The following is a 15708-nucleotide window of genomic DNA, read 5'->3' on the forward strand; positions in this document are numbered from 1 at the left end:
AGGGATTTCATGCCTCTCTGTGATGGTACCACAAGCCTCCGCTCGTTAGCTGAGCAAAGGCTTCTGGTGGGGGTGTAGACTCTTAGGAGTGAGTCGAAGTATGCAGGTGCTGAGCTTGTGGAAGATCCATAAGCAAGAGTCAGAGCTTTGAATTTGATCCGGGCAGCGAGTGGTAGCCAATGCAGAGAGATGAAAAGAGGTGTGACATGAGCCATTTTGGGCTCATTGAAGACAAGACGTGCCGCAGCGTTCTGGATCATTTGCAGCGGTTTGATTGCACAAGATGGAAGTCCAGCCAGAAGCGCATTGCAATAGTCAAGTCTAGAAATTACCAGGGCTTGGACAAGAAGCTGTGTTGCATGCTCTATAAGGAACGGTCTGATTTTCCTGATGTTGTGCAAATCAAACCTGCATGACTGAGCTGTCTTTGAGATGTGATCTTCGAAGGACAGCTGGTCATCAACGATTACTCCAAGATTTCTGACCGACACTGAAGGGGAAATCAAAGATGAACCTAGCTGGATGGTAAAATCGTGTTGTATGGTTTGGATTAGCAGGGAAAACAAGCAGATCAGTCTTTGCTAAATTGAGCTGCAGGTGATGTTTTTTCATCCATGCTGAGATGTCCGCCAGACAGCTTGAGATTCGTGCAGCTACTGTCAGATCGTCTGGTTGAAATGAGAGGTAGAGCTGTGTGTCATCAGCATAGCAATGATATGAGAGGCCATGTGCCTGAATGATGGGTCCCAGTGATGTAGTGCAAATGGAGAAGAGGAGAGGTCCAAGCACTGAGCCCTGAGGAACCCCCGTGGTCAGTTGATGTGTTTTGGATACCTCTCCTCTCCAGGCAACCTTAAAATACCTACCTACCTATGAGATAGGACTCAAACCAGTGGAGTGAAGTCCCTGTGATGCCCAGTGATGAGAGGGTGGACAGAAGAATCTGATGATTCACAGTGTCAAAGGCAGCAGATAGATCAACGAGGATGAGGACTGATGATTTGGATGCAGCTTTTGCCATCTGAAAGGCTTCAGTAACCGACAATAATGCCGTCTCAGTTGGGTGGCCCTTCTTGAAACCTGACTGGTTTATGTCTAGCTGATTAGACTGTGAGAGGAAAGATGAGGCCTGGTTGAAAACAACTCTTTCAAGTGTTTTCGCTATGAATGGTAGGAGAGAAACAGGTCTGTAGTTCTCTACAAGTGATGTGTCTAATGTGGGTTTTTTAAGCAGTGGGGTTACCCGAGCCTGCTTGAATGTGGTAGGGAAGATGCCAGTGCAGAGAGATGAGTTGATGATGTGTGTGAGTGCTGGTAAGAGTGTAGGGAAGATGGCTTGTTGAATATGTGAGGGAATGGGATATAGAGGACAGGTAGTGGGATGGCTGGAGAGGAGAAGTTTAGATACTTCAGCCTCAGGCTTAATTTAATAAAAAGTGAAAGAGGAGAGAAAATGTTTGGCTGTGGATGTGGCCGATTTAAAATCGTGTGTGTGTGGAGGTGGGAACTGACTGCTGATGATTGTGGTTTTATCTGTGAAAAAATGGGCAAGATCGTCTGCAGAGTGGTGGGAGGTGGTGGAGGGGGACAGAGCAGAGAGTTGAAAGTTCTGAAAATTGTGCGTGTGTCTGAGGTGCTGTTAATTTTGTTGTGGAAATATGAGGATTTAGCTGTATGGACATCATGTGAGAAGGAAAAGAGCAGAGATTGATACTTACTCAGGTCTGATTTGCGCCATTTTCTCTCTGCTGCTCTAAGTTTGGTCCAGTGTTCACGATGAACACCAGTTAACCAAGGGTTAGAGGGAGTAGAACAAGCTGGCCTAGAAGATAGAGGGCAGATACTATCTAGACAAGAAATTAAACACATAAAGTGTCTGTTGCGGTGTTGACATCCATAGAGGAGAATTGTGTGGGTGAGGGAAGAGAGGATGACACAGTGGAGGAGAGATGAGAGGGAGAAAGAGAACGCTGGTTTCGTCTGAAACTAACTGGTAGAGGAAGTGGAAGTGTACGATGTAGATGTAGATGTACAAGATGTAGATTAAATGTGATGAAGTAATGATCAGAGAAGTGTAAGGGTTTGACCCTTGAAAGTGTTTTCTGTAGTGCAGTTGCATATGTAGATGAGGTCAAGTTGGTTGCCAGATTTGTGGGTGTGTGAGGTAGTAAGGAGTTTGAGATCGAATGAGAATAGAAGGGAGTGAAAATCCGTTGTATACGGTTTGTCCAGGTGGATGTTGAAATCACCAAGGATTACAAGTGGGCTGCCATCCTCAGGGAATGAGGATATCAGCACATCTAGTTCCTCAACAAAGGTGCCAAATTGACCTGGAGGGCGGTAAATGACTACAAGATAAATTTTAGCAGGAGCTATAGCTGTAATAGCATGGTATTCAAATGAGTTGTTATTGCAAAGAGAGGTGTGGGTTGAGTATTTCCAATTGTTTGTGATGAGAAAACCTGTGCCTCCACCTCTGCCAGTGTGGCGAGGGGTGTGTGAGAAAGAGAAGTTGTTAGAGAGAGCAGCAGGGGTTGCTGAGTCTTCTGGACGGCTCCAGGTCTCAGTCAAGGCCAAGATATTTAGATTGGATTGAGTGGCAAAGGCTGGAATGAAGTCAGATTTGTTTACAGCTGACTGACAATTCCATAGACGCAGAGAAAAGGAGGGAGGAATATTAGTAGAGGAAGGAATAGGACACAGATTAGCAGTGTTGCGCTGCCGTCTGCGTATGATAGTGGAGCGTGGGTTAGAGATAGTGGGTATGTACTGAAAGCACATTGTGAGAAAAGAGCCAAATTGTGTGACACCAAATTGTGTGACAAATGCTTGTTCTTGGCAGAACAGATTTTTAGGTTTTTAAAAGGATTTTGATTTAGAAACTTGTGAACTCTTTCATTTTAAGATGCATATTTTTTTGTGTGTGCGTCATGCCATCACCTAAGAAACTAGCAAAGAAAGACATTCTGAAATATTCATGAATATGCTCATTTATGCTAATCACCACACCTTGTAAATTCAGTGATTCATAAAGACTGATGTTGCTCAGATTTTAATGATATTAAGTAATCTGCAAGTCTGTGACTCTGTGTGTTTGGATTTATCTCATTGTTTAGGTTGTGTTTTTTCCCACTACTGCTGAGATCCTTTCTCAGGAATTCACCATTGTCTGTGACAACTGTCAAGTGAAGGACATCACCCTTCAAGGTAGGAATTAAATTCAGCCAAATTTACATAACTTCTTCTCTGAGATTTGAGACTACATTTGACAATGTCGTTTTCATTTCAAAACGCCCTACTTCACCACTTGCATTTTCAAGCCTTTTCCAAAAGTTTTTCGTTCATACTGAAAAGCGTGCGTAAAACGTTTTTCACACAATTTAACACAATTTTTCTGGCACAATAATTTTATTCACAAAATATCCCATCACTTTCTGGTGTGCACAGGTTGCACTTAGAAATCGCTATTCCATGTACACTCTTAAATAAAGGCTCTTTATTGGCATTAATGGTTCCATGAAGGACTTGTAACATCCATGGAACCTTTCCCTTCCACTAAAGGTTCTTTATAGTGAAAAAAAAATGAAAATCTGAAATTGAAATCTGTTCACTGAAAAGAAAGGTTCACTGAAAGAACCAAAAAGAGTCCTTCTATAGCTTCACTGTGAAAAAAACCCTTTTAGAACCTTTATTTTTAAGAGTCTATGGTCTAAAGAGTCCTTCTTTAAGGACTCTTTAGACCATAGATCGCCTCATGTTTTTGTGCAAGACAATTTTCTGTTATCTCTGCAGGATGTCATCTCTGAGTGAATTTTCTGTAATCTTTGCAGAAATGTAATATGAAGATTGTGCAAAGTAACATTTATTAACAATATAAAATTGTATAGTGAGCACAACAATGCCGGTATGTTCATAGATACCTGTGGGTACAATATGTGTCACATGACTAAACATGTGTCAGTCATTGTTTTGAAATACCTTTGTTATTACAGTCCACACTACAAAACAAATACTGCTTTTTCAAATTGATCGACGTGGGACAGGGTTTTCAAAAGGCTTGGTTTTCGCATAACAAAAACGCTTTTTTAGTGTGGATGGAAGCCCAAAAACATTAATGTATTCAGATTAATGTGGACGTGGACTAACACAAACAACCTCCAAAAAGATATATGTGTACATATTATAATAAATTCTCTTTAGGCACAGGTCAGCTGGTCACTGTGGAGCTGGTTTCAGTATCAGGCGGAGAGGATCGGCTTGAATTTGGGGAGTTGTGTGATATCACAGCTGACCATTTTGTCAGATTCAACCCAACCAATCCACATTCCACCTTGCAGAAGACGGTGGTCATAAAAAACAATGCGTGAGCTCCCTGCGCACATCTGCATAAACAGAATAGTATATAGAGTAGAAGTAGATACTAGAAGTGGATACAGTAGAAATAGATACTGGTATGTTTGTAAATCATTATTTTACTTCTGTGTAGACACTTGGAACTCCCATACCACTGGCAGATCATGAAGCCCAACCTTCAATGTTTGTTGCCCGGAGAAGCTCCAAACCCTTCCAGCATTCAGCATCATCTTGATACAGACAGTGTGTTCAGCATCTCTCCAGTTATGGGCATCCTGAGCCCTGCGCAGGAACATGAGTTCCTGCTCACATACTGTCCCAAGGATGTATGGATGTGCACTCATATAAACACACTTAGAGTTGGTTCACACAGAATGCGTATTTGCTGTTAAAAATGCCGGACGCAGGTCAATGCAATGAAAAAACAATGTCTGAAGACGTGTTTTTACAATGCCATGACTGTGTCATGACTAGGGTTGGGTACCGAAATGTACAAAATTGTACTTTTAAAGTAATACTTCACCGCTTTTTCATACTAAACTGTTATTCCTTTAACTAAGATGAGTTGATATATGCCTCTCTCGCCTCACTTAATCTCTCTGATGCGCGGTGACGATCTGAAAGCATTTAGCTTAGCCCACTAAGCCCAGTTCATTCACTATGGTACCAAACAGAGATCAAGTTAGAAGCGACCAATCACCTCCACGTTTCCCCTGTTTAAATACAGTTACACAAATAGTTGAACGATCAAGTATGGTGACATAAATAAAAGTGGCGCTTTTCTAAGCAGATTAAAAAGGAGAACTATAATGTATGCCGGAATAGCACTTCTGAGAGTACTTCGACTCGGCGCAGTAAATAATGTAATAATAAATTATGAACATTTCATTTTTAAGTAATACAAATTTAAATTTTAACAGTAGGCTATAAAGCTCACTTATAAAGCGCTGCTCTTTGTTTGACAAAAAAGTTTGTTAAATTAAATTAAAAGATACACAACAAAAAAATTGGGGGGATTTTTTTCATAGAAATAAAATAAAAAATAAAATAAAAAATAATATGATTGTTTTATGAATTCAATTAATTAAGTAGATAGTAGCTTACAATTTACTGGTAAATATTACAGTGAACAAACAACACAGACAATGGCAGACAAAGACCAAGGCAGCTTCTAACATAAAGTCAATAAACCCTTGAATATAAATTAATTACAGTTTCTTTACAGTTATTGATGTAAACAGCCCCTAAAGTACCGAAAAAAGGTACTATTGGGTACCGAATTTCAAGTAACGATTAAAATGTGAATGGTACCTAACCCTAGTTGTGACACTGCAAAAGATGAAGGCGCAACAGTTAAAGACATCCGTCTAGTGTGTGTTTTCATTGAAAATCAATAGAAAAATAGTGAAGTGGAATGCAAAATATGCATTCTGTGTAAACAACCACTTATACGCATGTGGACTTTCATCTAAAACTTGTTTTCTCTCTGTCTCAGCTGAAAGAGTACCACAATGTCTGCCGCTTGGTGATCATGGATGTTCCTAATCCACCCAGGATCAGTGACGATGGGTGAAATGAACTGATGAATTTAAAATGAAGATAAATTTAAGATTTTCCAATCAAAATAAGCACATGCCTTGTAGAAACTTCTATTTGCTGATTTGCAGGACGTGTCTCGACACAGCTCTCCAAGTAAACGATGTGACCGTTTTAGAGGTTGAAGTAAAAAGTTCTGCTGAGCCGTATAAGATCCTTCTTGAGCCGTATGCTGTTTTAATACCAGGGGAGACCTACATACACAACACAATCCGCAAGAGATTCAAGGTAGAGGTCAAAGTCTAGAGGTCAAAATAACTTCAAACTTCTATTTTCAAATATACAACATGCTTTTAAGCTTTGTGTCTGTGTGCGTTTTAGATGTGGAATCACAGCAAATCAGTCATTCACTTTGAATGGGAGCGTATTGTTGACAGTCACGAAATTGAAGTGGAGCCCTCAGCAGGAGAAATAGGTCAGAGCATTGCATAGTATCGGTAAATGAATGTATGAACTAACAGATACTGTTATTCAAAAGTTTGGGGTTGCTAAGACCTTCTTTTGAAATAAATAAATTATAAGGCAAGGATTCATTAAACTGACAATAAAAACATTCATCATTCATCTTGTTTATTGAGCAACAAATCATTAGAATGATTTCTGCAGGATCATGTGACACTGAAGATGTCTGCCGAATTGGCTGCCGCCATCAGAGGAACAAATTAGTTTTAGTAATTAGTACATTAATATACTGTTGAAGATAATTAGTCACTGGTAATTCATTACTTTTTTAGAGTAACTTACCCAACAGTATAAATCTATTAATTAATCAATAAACAAACAAATAAATGAATGAATTCTAACATGGCATACAGTAATATGCTGAACCTGTTGCCTGCTTACAGAGATAAATGAGTGTTTTGACATGGAGCTGGTTCTGACTGGAAGGAACCCTGGTCATTTTTCCTCCACCCTGCAGTGTCACATTCAGCACCATCCTAAAACTGTAGGACTGGCCATTGAGGTCACATTTAAGGTCAGAGGTGTTTCATTCCCTTTCCTACTGATTTAAATATTATACACTGTGCGAAGGCCTCCACAAATGTTCTCCATAGCAAATTATGTCTTACAATTGAATTCATATTCAGTATTTTTACTATGGTGTCTCAGGGTCCGCATTGCTCAGTGAATGTGCCCAGTCTGGATTTTGGTTTGCTGGAAATGGGAAATGAGAGCATCTCTACCATTCATATCACCAACAACAGCCTGGTAGATGCCTCCTGGAGCTTAGAAGAACTGTCCCACACCCAGCCGCCTATCAAGGGACTGGTACAACACCCTATTTACACCTCTTAGAAATCAATAATAATAATTATAGATAATATATATATCAAATATATATATATATATTACATATATACAGTATTATTATTATTATTTATTTATTTTTCATTTATTTATATTTTACAGTTATATTTTATATAACACCTGTTCCCCTTTTCTCACCATAAATAATTTTCCACGCCACATGCAACCCGTTCGAGATTTCAAAAAGCCGTTTGCAATTTAGCTTCTTCAATATCTTGACTTTATACTGACCAAGTTTGGTGGTGATTAGGGTGATTAGATAGGAGGGGCCACATCGTTAGCGCCACCTTTTAAGACAATTGTGTGGGGGTTAACTCACCACAGTCAACAAACTCTGTATATATATATATATATTTATATATGTTCATACATTTTTAGGATATAATATAACATTATTTGATCAAATAAATATAAAAAGGTAATAATAATAATACATAAACTTAAATGTATAATATTGACATATATAATATTAATTTATTATTTATAAAATAATAATAATAACTATAAAAATATAAAGGTTTTTATTTGGTTTGTATGTTATTACACAAAGCTTTTGTATCTCCTTTGCTGCATGTGTCATCAGGTGTATATTAATCCAAATGAAGGTGTTCTGCCTCCCCTGACGTCCTGCAGTGTAGATGTGGTCTTCAGAGCCCTGTACTGCCATTGTTTTGAGTCCGTCCTACAGCTTACTGTGCTCGACGGCACTGGATGGTAAGGGAATGAGTCACATCATTTGATGTATTGTGCAGATGTCAGTAATAACTAGAATAGAATACTACTTAAATGTTACCTAATGAAAGAGTTCTATTACTGTCTTTTGTCATGTTTTTGAGTGGAGCATTTGTGTTTGTCTTCAGTCACCTCTCTGTGCGGGCCGTTGTCCAGTCTCCTCAGGTGTGCTTGCTGAGCAGTGAGCTGGTGTTTGCTGATCTGTATGTAGGTGTTCCTCAGACAGGCAGTGTAACTCTGTTTAACCAAACACTACTGCCAGCCCACTTCACCTGGAGTAAGGTGAGGGTCTGTTCATCTCAAGATGGTTTTATCTTGTTTAAAATAACCTAGCCAGTGTTGCTGATTTGGAAAGAACATGATAAAATGATATTGAACCATAATGTGATAATTCTTGCCCTCAGTATTTTTTCTTCATTAGTTTTACACATAAAAAATTAAAAATGATTCTTTAGAAAAATACGTTTAATATGATGAAGACAAGGTGGGAGACATGTTGAGATCACATGACTAGATACTTTTGCTCATGGAATAAACAAATTTGGGAATGTCTGTCAACCAATCAAAATAAATCAATTTTGCTCTTGTATAATGTTGTGATATTGTAGAGGTTGGACCAGATAATATAAATCCCAGGTCTTTTTGAGTCATTCTCAGTGTTGTTTTCTCTCCCTCTCAGCTCCTGGGTGCACAAGCTCATCTCTGTTCTGCAACCTTTAGCCCCTCTGCAGGCACTTTGGAGCCCAATGCCAAAGCAGAAGTCACTGTATCATTTACAGCTCACACTGTTGTACGTACTGCTACTGTAACACTCTAAAGACGGGTGCACACTGCGATTTTGCCCACGATTTGGCTGTCTGAAACTTATTTTGCAAATCTTAAAAGATTCTTCTGATCCTAGGCTAAAATCTGACGTCTTTGATCGTTAGTTTGTTCACCGGCAGCCGATTAATGACCACTGCGATCAAATATTACCTCAGACAAAATTCTGGCAGTGTGACTTCTCCTACAACGACCGTCAAATATCTCGGTTTTTCAAGACAAACTGACCAAAACAAGAGCTAGAGAGTATTTGCAGCCACCATTTCTGTCCCACGTGTAATGCAGCTCACTGTCACCGAACGCGTCATTCATTGATGATATAAAACACCGGATGAGTTTTCTTGCATGCGTCCGTTTTTAGCACACCTTGACTATCCTACAGTCTGACATTAATGAGATCTTACAGTGTGACATGGCTTACATCGGGGATCATGTTCATAAAGTCTGACAAGAAACATTCGCAAAAGATTTTAAAAAATCGCATAGTGTGCAGGACCCACAGTTTGTAACCTAAACATTTGATGAAATTCAAGCTCGGGTACAATATTGTTCCTCACATTATTGTAAATGTGTGTTTTGTTTTAATGTTTTTAGGAGGAACTGACTGAAGTGGCTGCAGTTTGTGAAGTAAAAGGAATGGAGAGTCCATTATTACTGACCTTTTTTTCTAAAGCCAAACCTCTCAGAGTGTCTTACTCGTTGCCTTCTGACTGGTAAAGCCACATTTACCTCATATTCACATTTCTTTGGTTACTCATTTTATTAGCTTTTTTTCCTTACTGTGTTCTTCACTGTTACATTTTTAGTATTAACTCAAGTGATGACAATCACCAACCAATCACAGTGGACTTCACAGAGCATGAGCCTGTCAATATTGGCAAATCAATCAAACGGCATTTGCTGATAACTAATCACACTGCTATACCTGCGCTGTTCACCGTAGAGGCAGAGTACTTTACTGGATACTGCCCTTCACAATCGGATGAAAACTATGAAAGGTACAGTACATACAAATTCGAATTTGGGGTCAGTAAGGTTTTAAAATATTTTTGAAAGAATCTATTATGCATTGTTTACCAATGTTGCATTTATTGTAATATTGTGAAGTAATATACTGTATATAATTTGAATTTGAGAATTTAAATTTGCTACTATTGTGTAGCTGGTTTGAAATGCTCTGTATTGTATAAAGCACTAAAATGTGATGACTTATATATGTATATTTATATATATATTCAGTTTTAATTTCTAAGTGATCACTTTATGTATAAGTGTTTTCACACATGATCATTGGGTGTAGGTAATCGTGCAATGATTGTACCATTTAAAATGGTGTAAAAGTGTTTTCTAAATGAAACACAAGCGCTGTTAGTTTTGACTGATGTGTTTAATGTAGAGAACTGTGTTTAGAGTTTCCGTTTGCAATTGTGCAGTGAATGGTTTCACTGAATGAGCCTCAAGTTTCACCTTTTTGTGTGTAAGCAGAAAAACAAAACAAAAAAACTGTAAGTAAGTTTCAATCATATTTGCAAGTCATTCGTTTTTATATTTTATAATATTAAAAAACGTTTTTTCAGGAGCAGTGCACCTCTCCACTCTGTCCAGGGCAAAAAAATACAGCAGAAAGAATATAACGGTCAGTGCAGCCCTAATCCTTTCTGTTCTTCAGTATTAGAGAAAGTGAAATTTAAAGTTTAAAGTTTTTTTTTTTTTTTGCTTTCAGAATTTGTAAAATGTCTGCTTTCCCATGGAAGAGGTGCAGCGTTTGTTGTTAAGCCAAACAGTGGAATGCTTGGTCCATTTGAGAGTCAAACCATCAGTATCACTGCTTTCACCAATATGTGGGGAGATTATCAGGACAATCTTATATGCAAGGTATGTATTTCACAAAACAATCAAACCGTTTAATTTCACTATAAACATTTTGCCTTTTTCAAATCAGACGGCTGAGTTACAATGCATTCTTATGAACTTATGACATTTTTTAGGTTGGAGATCTAGATCCAACTCCCATTCCCATGCAGATGTCTGTGAGGGGCTGCCCCGTTTACTTTCAGATGATTGGACCACAGCCTGACAATCAGAACCAGGGTCCAATTATACGGTCAGTATTCATAGAGAATACTTTAGATCTTGCAGTTTACATGCAAAGATTATTCCTTGTATTTTATGATTGACAGATTTGGAAGCCATGTTTCTGGAGGAGACACTGTGTCACGCTCTTTACGGCTCATTAACACCAGTCCGTATGGTGAGCCATTCACAACATCAAGTTTACAAGCGTTTCTCACATACACTATATTGGCAAAAGATTTGGGATGCCTGCCTTTACATGTACATGAACTTTAATGACATCCCATTCTTAATCCTTAGGGTTATGGAGTTGGCCCACCCTTTGCAGTTATAACAGCTTCAACTCTTCTGGGAAGGCTTTCCATAAGGTTTAGGAGTGTATTTATGGGAATTCTTTTTCTTCTTGAAGCGCATTTGTGAGGTCAGGCACTTATGTTGGATGAGAAGGCCTGACTTGCAGTCTCTGTTCTAATTCATCCCTATCGGGTTTAAGTCAGGATATTGTGCATTGCACTTGGTGATGTAAGGCTTGGATGCAGCTGCTCAGCTATGGAAACCCATTCCATGAAGCTCTCTACACACTGTTCTTGAGCTAATCTGAAGGCCACACAAAGTTTGGAGGTCTGTAGCTACTGACTCTGCAGAAAGTTGGCTACTTCTGCACACTGTGCACCTCAGCATGCGCTGACCCCACTCTGTGATGCACAGAGTCCTGACTTTAAAGTACCTCACTTGAATTCACTGAGCTGCTGAGAGAGACCCATTCTTTCACAAATGTTTGCAGAAGCATGTCTAGGTGCTTGATTTTAAACACCTGTGGCCATGGAAGTGATTGGAACACCTGAATTCAATGATTTGGAGAAGTGTCCCAATACTTTTGGCAATATAGTTAATATTTTCTTGTTTGATTGTTAACGTTTCAAAACTGCATAAATCATGTTATTTTCTGAAACTTCTCAGATATCCGTATGGATTGGGTGACCTACAACTTGGAGGCTGGCGATAGGAAGTTGATAGATCTATTGGTTGCATGTGGTGAGCCTTTTCCCCTGAAGGATGCAGATGGCAATGAGGTTGTCGGAGGGCTGGACTCTTCCGTCATGTACCCGCCCACATGGGATGACAGCCACACCCCCAGCAGAGAAGGAACAAGCTCGACATTCATGACCAAATCTGTGAGTCTAGCCTTAGTTTTCATGGCAACATCCCAAAACAGACTGTTCGGGTGCAGCTTCATTACACAAACTAAAAACTTATTCTGTTTTATAGGATGATTTTGGAGAGAATGAGGAAGAATGTGATGGAGAGGAGGGCAGTGGGGCTTCTGTGTCTCTGGCTCCAGTGAAGAAGCTGTTCTCTGTGTTTCTGAAGCCTCATGAAGGAAATGTCTCTGACTACCCATACTGCATCACTCCACAGCAAACCGTAGGTTATGGGGATCTGCACTGGTCCAGATCTCCATTAGAATATATTTTATTTACATATCTGGATGTAGAACACTTATGATGAGAAAAATGTCTGATGGGAAAAAAGCATTTAATATGTGCTTTAATACAGGTAGTTCCAGCAGGGGGCAGTAGCACCATTCACGTGTCTTTCACTCCTCTGATCCTGTCGTGTTCAGCCAATCAAAGATGTTTGGGTTATGCTTTGGGTTTCATGACTTTGGACTGTAAGGTATGTGAGAGAGTGTGTGAAATTAAACCCATCCATTTTACTCTACTGATAATATCATTCAGTACCCATGTTATTTATCTTGTAGCTTGCGTCACTGACTCCAGGCAAAGTAGAGAGAGCCCAGGGCTATGAACTAGAACCTTTGAGGCTGGATATGCAGGCTATTGTAAAACCTGCCATGTGAGTTACAGATGTGTTTAATATACATGCATATACATGATAAAACAGAACACTACAAACCTATGTGTGTGTGTGTGTGTGTGTGTGTGTGTGTGTGTGTGTAGTTTGTCAGTGCAGATGGCAGAGGATTCAGAGGTACTGGAATTCAATGCAGCTGCCAGTGATACACTAGACGGAACATCTCACACACAGGTGTAGTTTACAACAAAATGTATCTAAATGAAAGACAAGCAAGTTAATTATGACAGTGCCTATTAGTGGGGTGAGGGCTTAGCTACACATTTGTGTCTTTCCATTTTTTAGAAGGAATCCATCATCACTCGGACATTCCACCTGAAGAACAATACCGATATGGCCTTGAGTTTCAGACTGAGCACACATCCCCCATTCTCAGTGCTGCGGCCCCGACAGACCCTTAAATTGATCAGTGGCTCACCCTCACACACACACACACAAGGACTCTCTGGGTCAGGAGACGAGCAAACATCACTTCTGTTACAGCCTAAAAACATCATGCAGGTATGTGCAAACATATTATACACATTTGAATATATTTGCATACTGTATGGTAAGTACTACATTTGGTTTTATTACTTTGCGACTGTTAAAAAAAAGTCATGCTGTAATTGTCATGTGACCTTCGACGTCAGTTGCGCTGCTTTACTGCCGTTCAAAACTACTCTCCCATGTCATCATAAAGTGCCCATTTAAAGTGAATTTCAGAAACTTGGAGGAAGTAGCAGGTAATCCGAGTACTATATAGTAAGGAAGTATAAGATTACGGATGCTCTGAATATTTTTCTACTCTTTTAGCACTGTATTTACAGGTGATAAATCAATCAACGTTTGTCAGACTGATCCAGAAATGGTGTCAATGATCTTTTTAATTTGCAGGTTAAGGTGGCTTTCCATAATTCAGCTTCGCTTCTGAGCTGTCTGAATGAACCGTGCGAGGAATCGGATTCTCAGCTCTCTGCTACCCTTCTGTGTAGTGATGTTGGAGAAAGGACACTACAGTTTCAGCAAAGTCTGACCATTCAGTACAGCAATAACAGCGTACAGGTTTCTACACAGGCTTCATTTGCTTTCTTTAAATATCTAAAATGATTCAAAATGAATGTGAGGTGCACAAAGCTGCTATTAATGACATAACTGACATTTCAAGACAATATTTTTATTGCTCCTGAAGATTATAATGGGTAATAATATCCCCATCTCATCCCCTTGTTGTTGGAGTCATATTGTTCTGTAACAATTTAGCCTCATATTTAATTTAAACCAGTATTTACAGCAAAGAAAATAATTCAGACTTTTAATTTCTTAAAGGTGCACTATGAATTATTTTTGCAGTAAACTATTCAAAAACACCTGGGCTAATGCTATATATTTTGTTCAGTTGAGAACTTAAAATATCCCAAATGTTTCTAACTATTTGTAAATTGTGAGAAAATGGCTATTTTAACCAAGGAGCCGGACGTCTGAGGGAGTCGCCTGTCAATTGGGTCATATCTGCGTTACACTCAATTTCCGAAACGCTTTACGCTGAGCAGTGTGTAACAAGTGTCACAGAAGCCGCTGAGCGAACGCACAGAGTAATGTCTTAACATCATTTTAAACACACTCAGATATATCTAATATGATAAACAGAGCTGCGTTACCTTCAAGGGGGTAATCTAGCACTCGGAAAGAGTTCCACCCACAGGGTGGAACTCTATTGCTAACCAAGCCACTACCTGCTGTTAGCATCCCGTTGACTCCCATTCATTTTTGAGTCACTTTGACAGTGAATAACTTTACATCTGAAGCGTTTAAAGACTCCATTTGTCCATTGTTTATTTCTAAAGAAACACGACAATGCATAAAAGGCTCCGTTACCTTGTATCTACACTATCGCCCCGTAGAAGCTGTTTTTGTAAAAATAGGCTAACGAATGCGTCATAACCAATGCGACTCTGTTGCACAGTTGAGAAATTACCGTATAGACCTGAGGAGACGCTCGCAGGCAATCTTTTACTGTCTATGAGACAGTCGGGGGGACGTGGAGACATAAAGTCTGATAAAGTCAACTGGGAAGAATGGGGAGAAGCCCATAGTGAGCCAAAAGCAACGGGAGAAAATATTTAAACAATGTGATTCAGATTTCACTTTACACAACTACTAGAAGACTTACAACTGTCCGACAGGTTGCTCACGTCACATCTACGTCGTCAAGCTCAGTCTGAGCCTGCGCAGTTCGCTCAGCCATCAGGAAGTGAGTGCTCCTTACTGACCTCACGCCATTGAAGTCAATGGGATAGCTCTGTCCATTTCTTTTACTGTCTATGGTTACCTCCTACTCGTGACCGGAAAAGCGGAAATAGCGCCGGCGCCCAGGGATTGTGTCCTGTCATAATAAAAGTCCCGCTGCTTGCGAGGCGTGTGTTGTTCATCTCATTAACAATCTCTCTAGCGGCCTTGCTCAGCTCCACAACACTCTACTTCATTCTACAGTAACATTAATAACAACATCCATGAACATGATTTCTGCTAGAGTCCTAGCCCGATTTTTTTCCCACCGGCTGTGAGGATGTCCCAAGAGTCTGAGCTCAAACTTGGCATCATCAAACTACACCATTGTTTTAATTAGGCAACCTCTAGCGGACGGAAACGTGGCATAGTGCAGCTTTAATTATATATATATATAATTCTATATATTATATATATATATATATATATATATATATATATATATATATATATATATATATATATATATATATATATATATATATATATAATTTATTTTATTTGCAAGGCACATTTATAAAAGCTACTTAAATGTCCTAATTAAACCAATGCCTATACATGGCTTAATCTAAACCCTGTCTGTGGAACCATAATTAATATAAATATTACATGTTTATAAAATGTAATATTTATTTATACCTTTTTATATTTACATTTAACAATTTTCCCCTTTAAACTGGC

The 15708-nt window shown here is 39.1% G+C and overlaps 1 protein-coding gene across 1 annotated transcript in view; it reads left to right on the forward strand.

Moving 5' to 3' along the window:
* The window catches only part of dlec1 (DLEC1 cilia and flagella associated protein), a 28226-nt gene that overhangs the window by 11007 nt on the left and 1511 nt on the right, over positions 1 to 15708 (forward strand). The window contains exons 12-35 of the mRNA XM_067434819.1: positions 3117 to 3207; positions 4201 to 4363; positions 4487 to 4679; positions 5849 to 5922; positions 6021 to 6177; positions 6271 to 6364; positions 6795 to 6925; positions 7060 to 7218; positions 7841 to 7971; positions 8118 to 8271; positions 8669 to 8779; positions 9406 to 9524; positions 9618 to 9809; positions 10389 to 10447; positions 10535 to 10686; positions 10800 to 10915; positions 10992 to 11062; positions 11845 to 12059; positions 12154 to 12309; positions 12442 to 12561; positions 12647 to 12741; positions 12846 to 12933; positions 13045 to 13260; positions 13636 to 13803. Coding sequence (XP_067290920.1) covers positions 3117 to 3207; positions 4201 to 4363; positions 4487 to 4679; positions 5849 to 5922; positions 6021 to 6177; positions 6271 to 6364; positions 6795 to 6925; positions 7060 to 7218; positions 7841 to 7971; positions 8118 to 8271; positions 8669 to 8779; positions 9406 to 9524; positions 9618 to 9809; positions 10389 to 10447; positions 10535 to 10686; positions 10800 to 10915; positions 10992 to 11062; positions 11845 to 12059; positions 12154 to 12309; positions 12442 to 12561; positions 12647 to 12741; positions 12846 to 12933; positions 13045 to 13260; positions 13636 to 13803 — 3225 coding nt within the window. The remainder of the gene's footprint in view (positions 1 to 3116; positions 3208 to 4200; positions 4364 to 4486; positions 4680 to 5848; positions 5923 to 6020; positions 6178 to 6270; positions 6365 to 6794; positions 6926 to 7059; positions 7219 to 7840; positions 7972 to 8117; positions 8272 to 8668; positions 8780 to 9405; positions 9525 to 9617; positions 9810 to 10388; positions 10448 to 10534; positions 10687 to 10799; positions 10916 to 10991; positions 11063 to 11844; positions 12060 to 12153; positions 12310 to 12441; positions 12562 to 12646; positions 12742 to 12845; positions 12934 to 13044; positions 13261 to 13635; positions 13804 to 15708) is intronic.

Source organism: Pseudorasbora parva, chromosome 24, assembly GCF_024679245.1.
Source record: "Pseudorasbora parva isolate DD20220531a chromosome 24, ASM2467924v1, whole genome shotgun sequence".
NCBI lineage: Eukaryota > Metazoa > Chordata > Actinopteri > Cypriniformes > Gobionidae > Pseudorasbora > Pseudorasbora parva.